The sequence below is a fragment of the Galeopterus variegatus genome, unplaced genomic scaffold, assembly GCF_000696425.1.
Source record: "Galeopterus variegatus unplaced genomic scaffold, G_variegatus-3.0.2 Scaffold7995, whole genome shotgun sequence".
Lineage (NCBI taxonomy): Eukaryota > Metazoa > Chordata > Mammalia > Dermoptera > Cynocephalidae > Galeopterus > Galeopterus variegatus.
In genome coordinates, this window is record NW_007734106.1 from 71845 (window position 1) to 84650 (window position 12806).

At 35.4% G+C, this 12806-nt stretch overlaps 1 protein-coding gene across 1 annotated transcript in view; it reads left to right on the plus strand.

The window, feature by feature from the left end:
* EML5 (echinoderm microtubule associated protein like 5) overlaps positions 1 to 12806 on the plus strand; it is a 76138-nt gene that overhangs the window by 55687 nt on the left and 7645 nt on the right. Inside the window, exons 20-24 of the mRNA XM_008592527.1 lie at positions 528 to 542; positions 2219 to 2227; positions 4051 to 4129; positions 5252 to 5381; positions 7720 to 7818. Coding sequence (XP_008590749.1) covers positions 528 to 542; positions 2219 to 2227; positions 4051 to 4129; positions 5252 to 5381; positions 7720 to 7818 — 332 coding nt within the window. The remainder of the gene's footprint in view (positions 1 to 527; positions 543 to 2218; positions 2228 to 4050; positions 4130 to 5251; positions 5382 to 7719; positions 7819 to 12806) is intronic.

Sequence of the window (12806 nt, forward strand, 5' to 3'; positions counted from 1 at the left end):
ACTGACCGGTAACGGGATCGCAACCCTCGGTGTCGCGCCCGTACTGGGGACCGGCAGCGGGCTCGCAACCCTCGGTGTCGCGCCCGTACTGGGGACCGGCAGCGGGCCCGCGTCCCTCGGTGTTCGGCCAGCGCCGCGCTCAGCCAGTGAGCGGGAACCGGTCTCCACATGGGATCCGAACCATTGGCGGGAGCGCTGCCACACCCCCAAGTGGCGCACTCTCCAGTGCGCCACCGGGCCGGCCCTATGTTTTTCTTTTTACAACAAATGGTTTTGTAATAAATCTTGTGTATTTAAAATAGTAAATTTTTGTCAAATTTCCAATATTTTTAAATAAAAATATTCAAAACATTTATGTCACAGTGTGACACAAATTAGGCGTTTTTGCATTTCCTTAGAATTCCGTTGATGTTGCCTTTATTCTGTTTACTAAACTGCTACATTTTATTCATCAGTAACTTTCATATATGCTTTTCTGCTTTTTTCTCCTATGCTTCTCTGCTTTTTTCCCCTTGCTCCTTTTGAAGGCAGGGGATAGTAAGGTAAGTGTTTCGTTAAAGACAATATTTTATTTAAAAATTTACCCTTTGTTCTAGTTTGATCTTTATAGTATTTTAAGGTATTGATTTTTTCTCCTAAACGTTCAATTATATTTGTCAAGAAAGAATTAGGAAATGAAATAGGACAAACTGTACAACTACCCCATATGTGGTTGTTATTATTAGGGTCTTCATTATGATAATTTGGTTTTATAAATGACTTCACAAATTACTACACTCTAGATAGTTTTAGTTTTTCCTTAAGTTTCAGAGACTCATAAAAACGAACTTAACCATACCTATTTATCAATGAAAGATTATTCAATTTATAAACCTGTTAGCTTGATTTGATACATGTTTAGTCCACTCATTTAAAAACATTAAAATAGAGTAATTTTGATGTTTGTATGTTTAATAAAATGACATGTCTAAGAAAAGACCCTTTGGGATACTTTTATAGCTACTTTTCATGAGATGAAAATGCCTTCAGAGAGTTTTCAAAACAGAACAATGTGGAAATGGCTAGTCTATTTTAGCACTAAAGAAAGGTACCACTAGGAAAATGCTGGAAGATAAAGATGAAAAAAGTCTATTTGAGACCAGATTGTGCACAAACTTGAAAATTAGGCTCCTCTTAATATATTTGGCAGACATCAGGAATCCATTATCTGTTTTAAGTGGGGTGATGTGTGCAAAGATATGAGTCCAGAGTGTGTTACGGCCTCTTAAAGGGTCCATGTTATCTTATACTAATTTAACAGGAATAAAGCATCTAGATTTAGCCTTATACATAGAGTACCTTATTGAGTACCAATCTTTGAGTTTTAAAGGGGACATTGACAGTTCGCAGTGGTTAGAAGAAAGCAGAGGATGAAGGAAGTTTGGAAGGCCACTTCATATGAAGAATAATTAATTGTTCTGGGAATCACTTATTTCAAAACAAGAAACTAAGTGGAGATATAATTACTGTCTTGGATATGAACAGCTTTTTACGTAGAAGTGACCTCCCTGTCATAGGCAGTGTTTGTGCAGAGTTTAGATGACCAAAGGGATGTTCTAGACGTGTGAAGGAGGTTCCTGGTTTCATTGGGAGGATGGATGAAATGACTTCTGTGATCTCCCCCAATTCTGTTTGGTCATTATGCTATTAAGGGAAAATTTTTTTAAAAGCTTATTTCCTTTACTAGCGAAACCCCAAATCCAGCATGGTCCCGAGTGACTCATTCTGCCTTCTTGGATTGGCTGACTGGGGAACCTTTGGTCAGAATGTCAGAACAGGGGAAGCTTAGGCTCTTGAGGCAATTTCCTTAAAAGCAGCTCTAGTCCTACCAGCCTTTTAAGTTGGTTAACATTTTACTGCCATAAGCTTAAATATTTTGTTTGAAATTCAGATTACACTGCAGAAAAATAAGAATGGCAAGCTTTAAAGTTTACAACATAGAACATGTTGAATTCTTACTTTTATTTTTTCACCTTCCTCTTCCTGGTTTCCCTGCCATTAATGGAGTAACTTAAGCCTTTTGTTACATGCAGTAATAAACTAAAAATAACAGGCCTTTAATATATATAGTATGGTTTATCTGCATTAAACTTGTAAAAATATTTTATTACAGGAAGTATTTTATTAGTGTTTCAAATTCAAATCTGTGTTGTAATCTTTTTTATCTGCTGCTGAAAAGAGGTTCAAGGTAATCCTCTCTTTGCTCTGCTTACAAAGTCTAATTTTGTATTTTTATCATCTTTCATATTTGCCATTAATGAGCTATGTTACTTGGTATTCTTTACCTCTGTTCAGTTTTCTACATTTTTTTCCTTTGGAATTAGTGTCCCTGGAATGAATATAGCATCTTAATTAATCAATTTACACTATATAAGTAATAGCTTTACTAAAACTTTATCTATTCAACTTGTATAATTTTACAAGTTGTATAATTTTATTTTAAGCAATAATATAGCTTATATAAATGATCTCTATAAAAATTTAAATGTTCTTAATTGTTACATTGGACTGTATAGATAAAAATTACCTGTTTATTATTTGGGTTACAATTAAAGCTGTCAGATAGTAACACTGAATAAAGTTCACCCACAAAATTGACTTGGAAGAAAAGCCAAAGCTTCTGTCATTCTTTGAAATGGTACTAGCAGAAATATTTTTAAATGTTAAATAATATAAATTCAGTCCTATTTTTTACTTATAGACATTTAAGAAAGTACATGATGAGATTTGAAACTAAAGTTTGGGTGATAATTTGAAAAGTTGTTTATATATTCTTGATATTTACTTTTTATGATGTTAATCAGTCATGCTTATATATTCTACATGCTGCTTCATATTACATATGAAAATCCACTTTTATTTTATATTGCATGTTCAAGATATAACACTTAATTTTTACAGATGTGTAACTTGACAGTTTGAAAATGCAAATATATTTTTATGCCTTTAATTTTATGATATTTTTCATAAATGTTGAAATTTTTTCACAGAAAAGTTAATTTATGTTATTTCCTGATTTAGTTGTTACATATTGAATATTAAGTTAAAATGGGGGGAGGGAGTTGATGAATGATTGACTTAGATATAATGTTCAGGTTACTAAATATGTGTATAATGATTATTTGAGATAAAAACAAACTACATGGTGGTTTTTTTGTTTTTGGTTTTTTTAAATTAAACAAAGCGTGTTACTAAAGAGCCTCCACGTTTAAATGATTCCATATGTGAACTCTGTACACCTGTTGGGACATGGGACATTTTGAATAGATCCTGAACAGAGAATAAGGAGATAGATTTGAGAGCTGCTGTGTAGGTAAAGTTGATAAATGTTTAGTAAAGAGAGAATAAGGGAATAGGAGTTGGAGACAACAGTAACAGTAATTATCTTTTACACAGTGTTCTATGCTTTACATTGCTTTGTGACTGTAAAGTGTCTTCCTTGAGTAATTGTCTGATGGTGACACCATTTACCAATACTAGAGACTTAAGGAAGTAGAGACGGCAAAGGGCATAGAAGAAAAGTAGTGAGTACAAATTTGAACTCAGATGTGATTTATGTTGCCAACAGTATAGAAAGTTGATAGAGATATCAAAATTCACCTTCAAGAAGAAAGTGTTGAGTACCTGCCGTGTTCAAGATTCTCTGTTAAATGCTTTATAGCAGTAATCCAGGCTTTGTTGATAACGTACCCATCAAGAAATTTTCGAGTTATACTAGACTTACATTTTTTTATTTGTTTATAAACAGTCTGCTCTTGTGCTGTTATACTATTTACATTATGAAACATACACCAAAGAAATTAAAAGTAAAATGTATAAAAGTTTTGATATTTTCTTTCTACCTTCCTGCTTTATAAGCCATCAAGATGTAGATGGCACAGTCTAGTGGAATGCAGCATGGGTTCATTTCTTGAAGGTGGGGCAGACACCTCTTTGGAGGGCAGGTGGAGGAGGCTCAGTGAAGGCACCGAGTGACGCGTGCCTTTCTTCTTTCCCACTTCTCTGTTTCAGGCCCCCAGTGAGTAGGGCCCCGCCACAGCCAGAGAAGCTTCAGACAAACAATGTCGGCAAGAAAAAGAGACCCATAGAGGTAAGGAAAACCCACTCTCTGATGTTATTAAAATGTATCCAGGGTTCCTTTTTATAAAACACCCAAGTCTTGTCATTAGTTTTTCATAAAAATAAGTGTATTGAATAATCTTTTTGGTTGGTTGTAACTCCGTCTGAATTTGGATTAATATCTTCTGTTTTCGTCTCAGGTTTTTTTTTTTATTGGTCTTTTACTTTTCCGTGAATGATACCCTGAATTGAATTGTATCTTAATGAACTTCTAAATATATGTGAATGATCTATTGCTTATAGAACCATAGACACTTTGGCAGTGTCTTATGCTTAGTGGTTTGAATTTATAAGTTGAAGATTAAATACTTATACCAAATCAGGAATTTTACCCTGTGTAATGTATTCACTATACAGGGTTCATGAAAACTGTTTGTCCTCTGTCTCTGCTTCTAACCAAAGGAAACTTCCTCAATAATTGAGGAAGAAGGAAGGTTCTCCCAAGCATTTCATCATCCCAGTATCAGCAGCAAACAAGCAAATTTTGTGAAATCAGGTGTAAACAAGATGTAAAGCTGTGGAAGGGTGATTGTTGTAGCTCCCTCCCTCATCCAGCCCCACAAGATCAATGACAATGGATACTTTCAGTAGCAGAATATCTGCCAGAACTTCATCATGAGTTGTCAGAGGTGGTGTATTGGGTTTTTGTCCACTGATGCTGACTGTACTGTTTGGATTCTCCATAGTACATGACTTGGACATAATTTATCTTGAGTTATGTTTGTATATCAGCTATTTTAATTAACAATAAACAAAAATTGATATATTCTTCTTTTGGACACAAGAGGTATGTCAATGTTTAACACGTGAAATCTTAAGAACTAAAATTCTTAGAATTGGGTGACCTTGTGATTCCCTTTTCTTTTTTATAACTTTATATAGAAAAGTATGCAGTGTGTATTTCACATGCCTAAACAGGTTACACAGAGAAGTATGTCTAGTGTAATTTTGTGTTTGCAGTTTGTAAAACATCAAAAATGCGTCCTCCATTTTGACAGAAAATGCTAGTACTATGTATACAACAAAACAATGGTGAACATTTATACATGAGGAAGAATATAACTATATAATGGTTTTATCATTATTGTTATAGGACCTTGTGTTGGAGCTTGTTTTTGGTTATCGAGGCAGAGACTGTAGGAATAATGTTCACTATTTAAATGATGGTGATGATATAATTTATCACACTGCATCCGTTGGAATTCTGCACAATGTTGCTACAGGTAGGGAACCCTGATCTCCACCTCCCCACACACACAGTTTTAAAAGTTTAGAATCTTTTATCTAGCCGCTTAAAATTCTTAGTGAAAACTATAAATAATAATTTAAATGCATGAGAAACAGTCCAATATATAAATATTTCATATTGCAGAACTTTCTAGTAATATTTCAAGTTCAATCTTAAGAGAGTATGGGCTGGCCAGTTTGCTCACTTCGTAGAGTGTGGTGTGGATATCACACTAAGGTCAAGGGTTCAGATCCCTGTACCAGCCAGCTGCCAAAAAAAAAAGGGAGAGAGAGAAAGTATAATGCAGCAGGAAAGGATTTCATAATGCAAGATACTCATAAGTCTGTATTAGAAGTAGAGGCTTAATATATGGTAAAACCATGTTTTATAGTGAAACCATTTGTAACTTTAATTGTATTTCCCCATAACCTCATTGTGAGAATGGATGGCTTGGATAGTTGTCTCTGATTGTTAAAGATTGAAAGTAGCATGTTGGGTGAGTAATTGCTGGGGTTGGGGTGGGGGTCTCATACTGAGACCTTGGAAAGCCAAGGAAAGAAGCTAAGAATGCTGCTTGTTTGTGGCTCTACTGATGATAACTTGTTTTATCCAAGAAGGTGAAAATTTTTTTTTTGATATTTATATAACTGAATGGATTGTTAAAGAACAAATAAAGTTCTGTTGGCACCATTTGATGACCAATGTGATAATCCTACTAGTGACATTTAGTATTTAATTTTTCATTCTGTTTTATTACATACAATTGTAAACTTCATAAAGTCCGAAAATAGGCAGTAAAAATAGAGGTTATCTAATCCAAACATTTCTGGCTTTTCCTCTGATAGCTTCACTCTGAATGGTAAAGAATGGATTGATTATGTGTGAGTCATAATCTTCCATCCCTGGTCAGTATTAATCATTAATATGATTTTTCTGTTTTGGTTTCCTAAAGAAAAGGATTAAGCAGGATTACCCAGAAATCAGTGGCAGTTTCCCATTTAATATTTTGGGCCATTTAAAAATTACTACAGGGTGCTTAGAGAGAAAATCCTTTTTAATTGAGGCTTCATATAACCTCAGAGAGAGTGGAGAAAAGTAAGATAAGATAAGCATGAAAGGAATGAATGTATAAATAAACTGTTATGTTTATATTTGTAATGTTATTTTTTAATTTTCTGATTTGTAATTAATCAGCTCTCTAATGGTAGGGTATCAAGAGAAAGAGCAGAGGGAGACCAAGCATGTGCTCCAATTCTGATTATTTGTTCTCTCACCAGTTTGGGGAGACATTTCTAGGTTCACAGTCTAAAAAGTCTAGATCTATTAGCTGATCTTCTAACAACTTAGCCAACAGTACATATAATTACTTGTTTGTTTAACTGAACTCTTAGCCCTGGAATATATGAAGTATATTTTACTTTGAAAAGAAGTTTTAAAGTAATAATAGGCCTGTTAAATGTAATTGTTGAAATTTTTTGTTTTTGTTCTGGTATTCATGGCCCTTTATAATGCAGATCCAACCTACTGTTCTGACCTCATTTCTCACCTCTTCATTGTATTTGCCCAAGCCTACCTTTATTACCTCTTGCATGGACTACTGCCATAGTCTTTTAAGGCCTCTTCACTGTCACTACTGCTAGATGAGCCACATTACTCCTTTCATCAAAAAAATTCAGTGCCTTCCCACTCACTACAGAATAAATATAAAATATGAATAAATGTGATGCAAATTATTAAATGGAAAATTACCACTAGTTTCCATGTGACTCTGATGGATCCTTTTCTTTAGGAAACCAAAACAGAAAGACCCTAGGCTGGCATTCAAAATCCTCTGTAGTTCTAGTCCAGACTTGCCTTTACAATAATATTACTCACTTCATAGCCCTACACTTCAGCCAAATGAGCCATTTATATGCATACCCAATACTTTCCTGCCTTTGTGCCATTGCTTAAAGTGTTCTTCTACCTAGAATGCCCTTTTCCACCCACCTTCACATCTACAAAATCTATTTGGATCAATCTAGAAGTGCCATATTCCCATAATGAGAATAATCTTTTCTGCTCTGAAGTCCCATAACATTTTGATCTTAACTCTCTTTTGGCACTTGGTATCTTTAGACTTGTATTATATATTCTATCCCTTTCAGTCATCTATCCCTTTAAAGACTTCTGATTCATTTTTCTGTCCTTGTGATGATGTGCACGTAGTGAGTACTCAAAAATACGTATTGAATAAGCAAATAAGTTAAAGAGTAGTTTCCTCTGGATAAGTGCATTAGGCTGTTAACACCTTAAAAGTTTTTAAACTTAATTTTCAAATTCTCTTTTTATAGGGACTCAGAGTTTTTATCAGGAACATAATGATGATATTCTGTGCCTTACTGTAAATCAGCACCCGAAATTTATCAACATAGTGGCAACTGGCCAAGTAGGTATGTTTCTATATTTTAAAAAGAAACAATTTGTAATTATTCTTTGTGTCCATACTAACAATACTGATTTGATCATCACATACTGTACTCAAATACTGATAGTCAACTCTGTACCCCATAAATATGTATAATCAATTATGTTTCAATTTTTAAAAAATAACAAAAAAGGAAAGAATTTGAAGCATTAATTTTATTCATTAAAGTCAATATACTAGGAAAAAATTAAAATACAATATATTTGTGGATTGTTCAAAATATGTGTATGTAAAGGATACACCCAATTATACCATATTATTTGCTTCCAGGTACCCTTCTCTCACTTTGGTTATCTGAGTTGGTTCAAACAATTCCGAATTTAAAATAAACTATTGTATGGTGGTTGAAATAGTTGGATTTAGTCTGTTTTACAAGAACTTATGATCAGCAAAAAGATTTAATTCAATAGCATATAAAACCGAAAGGAAGGATTTGAGAAGGAAATGGTAAATAAAGGGAGCCAAGAAATAAACTCTATTTGGTGGGACAGAACCCTGTTTCAGCAGGGGTTAGGCTCGAAAGAAGAGAACCCAAGTCTGTTTCATGTTGGTAAATCCCTTCTCCCGTTTTCTTTGTCATTGGTCTAATTTACCAAGTGTTTGGAAATACACCTGTCTTGTCATCTTCTTTCTCTCTAAAAAACTTAAAGACCATAACTGTAACAGGAAAATGATGAGAGGATAGCAGATCTATTTAGGATACATCTGCCAATCAGTGGTCACTAGGAATACTGCATAATAGATTTGGTCAGTCAGATCTGCAAAACTCTGGTATAGTTTGTAAAAAATTCTTGAAATCATTGGGCTTATTGGATTTCAGTGGGCCTCAATTGCTTATCTAGCTTTCCAGATGTCTTTATTTTCTTAAATAAGATAATTTATGCTTTTAAGATTTTCATTTTCAAGCAAGTACTAAATTGATCAGTCAGGAGCTTGTTCTCTGGGTTGCTTGGTTCTATGCCACATAGACCCTTGTAGTTTTCCTTTCTGTATAGTTCTCTGCTTTTAAAAGAAAATAGACCATTACTTTCTCATTATACACAAAATATTCTAATTTTTGTGTATAAATTCATAGTTCTAGCCCTGTTGTTGCTAAGCTTTTTTAAAGTGAAGTTTCATTTTCACTCTGCACGAGGAATGAGGTCCATCTCCTTGAGGAATGAGAGACCATTGAGGAAAGAGCACCTAACTCAGTACCTCTTGCCACATAGTTATTGCTCAGTTAATTTATAAAGTAAATTCACTTATTCAACAAACTTATTGAGCACCTGCCATTTCAAGGCATTGTTCTAGGTGCTGGGATACAGCAGCTTACAGAAAAGACAAAATCCCTGTATTAATGGAATTTATATTCTGTGAATAGAATTCTAGAAGGTATGGCTCTTACAGTTTCCAACTTTGCTCCTTTTTTTCTTTCTCCTCCTCTTCCTTTGTTAAGCAACTTTATTTATCACATTAGTGCTATAGTTTTCTCTTTTCGTTAAGAAATGTTGTGGTCAGAAATTTGTCTTTCAGGAATTTGGCTCTCTTCTCTAGTTCTTTCCTTTTATTTTGAAAGGCAACACTAAAGAGATATGGAATGGCTTATCATCTCCCCTCTCTCTCTTTCCAAGTCAAACTGTGGCCGGTACAGAAGTAAATTTTAGATCATACATACCCTATGCTTTGCTCCACTTGTACCCTTTCAGAAAATAGATAACAAAAATGCTTTACTGATGACTAAGTAAGGTAGACTCAAGGGAAGGCCAAAGAATGAGGAGAGACATTTTCTTTTCTGAGCATAAAGACAATCATATCAGTAGTAGTTACTTTGCTACTAAGTGTGTTTAATATCCACAAAGCACAAAACATTATTTTAAATGTTTATGGTTCTTTTTGTTAAAAATCATACAGATCATAGAGGAATTGAACTATTGGATTTTGTGGTGTTTTAGCCAGTTATATTCAAACTGTTCTTTTTTCTTGGCTAGAATCTTGGAATCTTGGGGCCAAACATATCATTTTATCCAGTCCATCATCTGCTTGAACCCTACCCACCCACCCCCACCACCACTTAATGCCTAATGAAGTAGTTGTGACCTCTCTCTTGGAAGCTCAGTTACAAAGTAGTTCTTCACATAGAACAGAAATCTGTCTCTGTCTGATTGCTACTCATTAATCCCCATTTTGGGGTTATCTAGAACATCTAATCACTTATTCCCATGACATTATCTTCCAATTTTGGAGACAACTATAATCTTTTCCCTAAGTCTTATCTAGTACTTCTCTTTTAGAAGACCCATTTTGGACATTCTCCAGCTGCATTCCATAGGCAAGGTGTACATGAGCACAATGGGATTTCTTTCCATGGAGGAGACTACCTCTCCTCTGGACCATGCTTTGGGTATCTGAAATCCTAGGATTCTCTACCAAATGGTCCTGAACCTGCTTCTGGGCCTGCATGAACCTCTTCTCTGAGTTCATACTCCTAGTGGCAGACTCCACAACCAGTGTGTGTACTTTTAAGGGATGGCCAAGAGGGTAGCTGTTCATTGAGTAGAGGTGGTTGGAGTTTTGATGTGCAAGCTGGGATAACTACAAAACTTAGTCAATTTGGGCTGCCATAACAAATACCATAGACTGGGTGGTTTAAACAACAATTTACTTCTCATAGTTCTGGAGGCCGAAAGTTTGAGATAAGGATGTCAGCATGGTCAAGTTGTCATGAGGACCCTCTCCCTGGTTTGCAATAGTTGTCCTCTCATTATATCCTCACATGTGGAAAAAGAGATTATCTTTCCCTTATCTCTTCTTATAAAGACACTGATTTAATTGTGAGAGCTCCCCATCATGTCCTACTTACCTCACAAAGGCCCCACCTCCTAATACCATTACATTGGGGATTAGGGTTTCAATATATGAATTTGGGGGGAGGACACAAACATTCAGTCCACACTTGAGCTTCCATGGCTCTTTGTGGTGTGGGATGGACCTGGGAGTGGGAAGAGAATGAAGACATGCTGCCCAGAACCCCAAGGAGTTCTAAATTTGTACCAGGTCTTCCAGGTTATTATAGGAGTATACTCATCAGGATAAGAGGATAGAACATATTTCATTTGATTATTTTTATCTTGTTTGACAACTTTAAAATATTTAGGCCTACAGTGTTTAGGCCTTCATTTGTACTCTTGTCCCAGACCCTGTAGATATTCAGGGACAAGCCTGATATCCAAACCAAACACTCCCAGTCTTTTCAGCAATTCTTCATGTGGCATAGTTTTAAGTCCTTTCACCATTTAGCTGTTATCAGAGCATGTTCACAACTAAAAATAGTGTTTCCTGTTTGGTCTGCTCAGCAGAATCAAGTCCTTCATCTTCTTTTCCCTCATATTCCAGGTTGAGACACTATGGGCCTATGTTATCAATATGTCCTTGAAATCAATACTTCATATATATATATATATATATATATATCTATATATATATATATATATATGGCTCTACCAAGGCAAAAAAAGAATCACCTATTTTCAATGGATTCCTAAACTTTTACTCCCTTCTTTCTTGCTAAAGACTGTCACTTTTAAAAGATTGGTCAATAGGTATTTCCATCACAGATATAACAGGCATAGGCTCTCATATTTTCTTTCTTGGCAAACTTTTACTCATATGGAAAATCTGTAGTTAAGAGAAAGAACTTTTTCTTTCTTGAGTTATACAGTAACCTTTGCTGTCATATCTCTCAGAAGGTTGGTTTATTTATTTATTTATTTATTTTTTATTCATCAAGAATATTCATGAGATACAAAGCTAATTGTCCCCTCCTCCTGCCCATGATGTGAGGGCCAGATTCATACTGGGGGCATACTCATTACCACAAATTGCAGTTGTACACTTTGTCCCATCCCAATTATCCTCCAACCTCCCTCCCCCTCCCCCCTCCACTCCTGTTTGTAGCCATAGAAACATTCCCTCCCTGTGTTAGACCACAGCCTTCCTGTGGTCTTTCTTTCCTGCCTTCCTTTCTCTCTTAGCTCCCACATATGAGTGAGCACATGCGGTATTTATCCCTCTGTGCTTTGCTTGTTTCACTCAACATAAGTTTCTCCAGGTTCATACATGTCGTTGCATATGGGAGTATTTCATTCTTTTTTATGGCAGAGTAGTATTCGATAGCGTATATATACCACAGTTTCCTTATCCAGTCATCTATTGATGGACATTTAGATTGGTTCCAACTCTTGGCTATTGTAAACAGAGCTGCAATAAACATGGGAGTGCAGGTATCTCTTTGACATGATTTCCATTCCTCTGGATATATACCCAAAAGAGGGATTGCTGGATCATATGGAAGGTCTATCTGTAGTTGTTTGAGAAACCTCTATGCTGTTTTCCAAATTGGTTGTACTAATTTACACTCCCACCAACAGTGTAGGAGCATTCCCTTCTCTCCACACTCTCGCCAGCTTTATTATTCACCGTCTTTTTGATTATAGCCAGTCTAACAGGAGTGAGGTCATATCTCAGTGTGGTTTAAATTTGCATTTCCCTGATGACTAGTGATGTTGAGCATTTTTTCATATATCTCTTGGCCATTTGTATGTGTTCCTTTGACATTTTGTCTGTTCAACTCCTTTGCCCATTTTTTACTTGGGTCATTTTTTTTTTTTTTTTTTTTTACTGTATAATTGCTTGAGTTCTATGTATATTCTGGATATTAGTCACCTGTCAGATGCATAGTTGGCAAAAATTTTCTCCCACTCTGTAGGTTGTCTTTTTACTCTGTTGATTGTTTCTTTTGCTGTGCAGAAACTTTTTAGTTTGATATAGTCCCATTTGTTTATTTTTTCTTTTGCTGCTTGTGCTTTCGGGCTCATGTTCACAAAGCCTGTGCCCTGACCTAACTGCTGAAGTGTTTCACCTATATTTTCCCTTAGTAATTTTACAGTTTCAGGTTTTTTTTTTCCTTTTTGT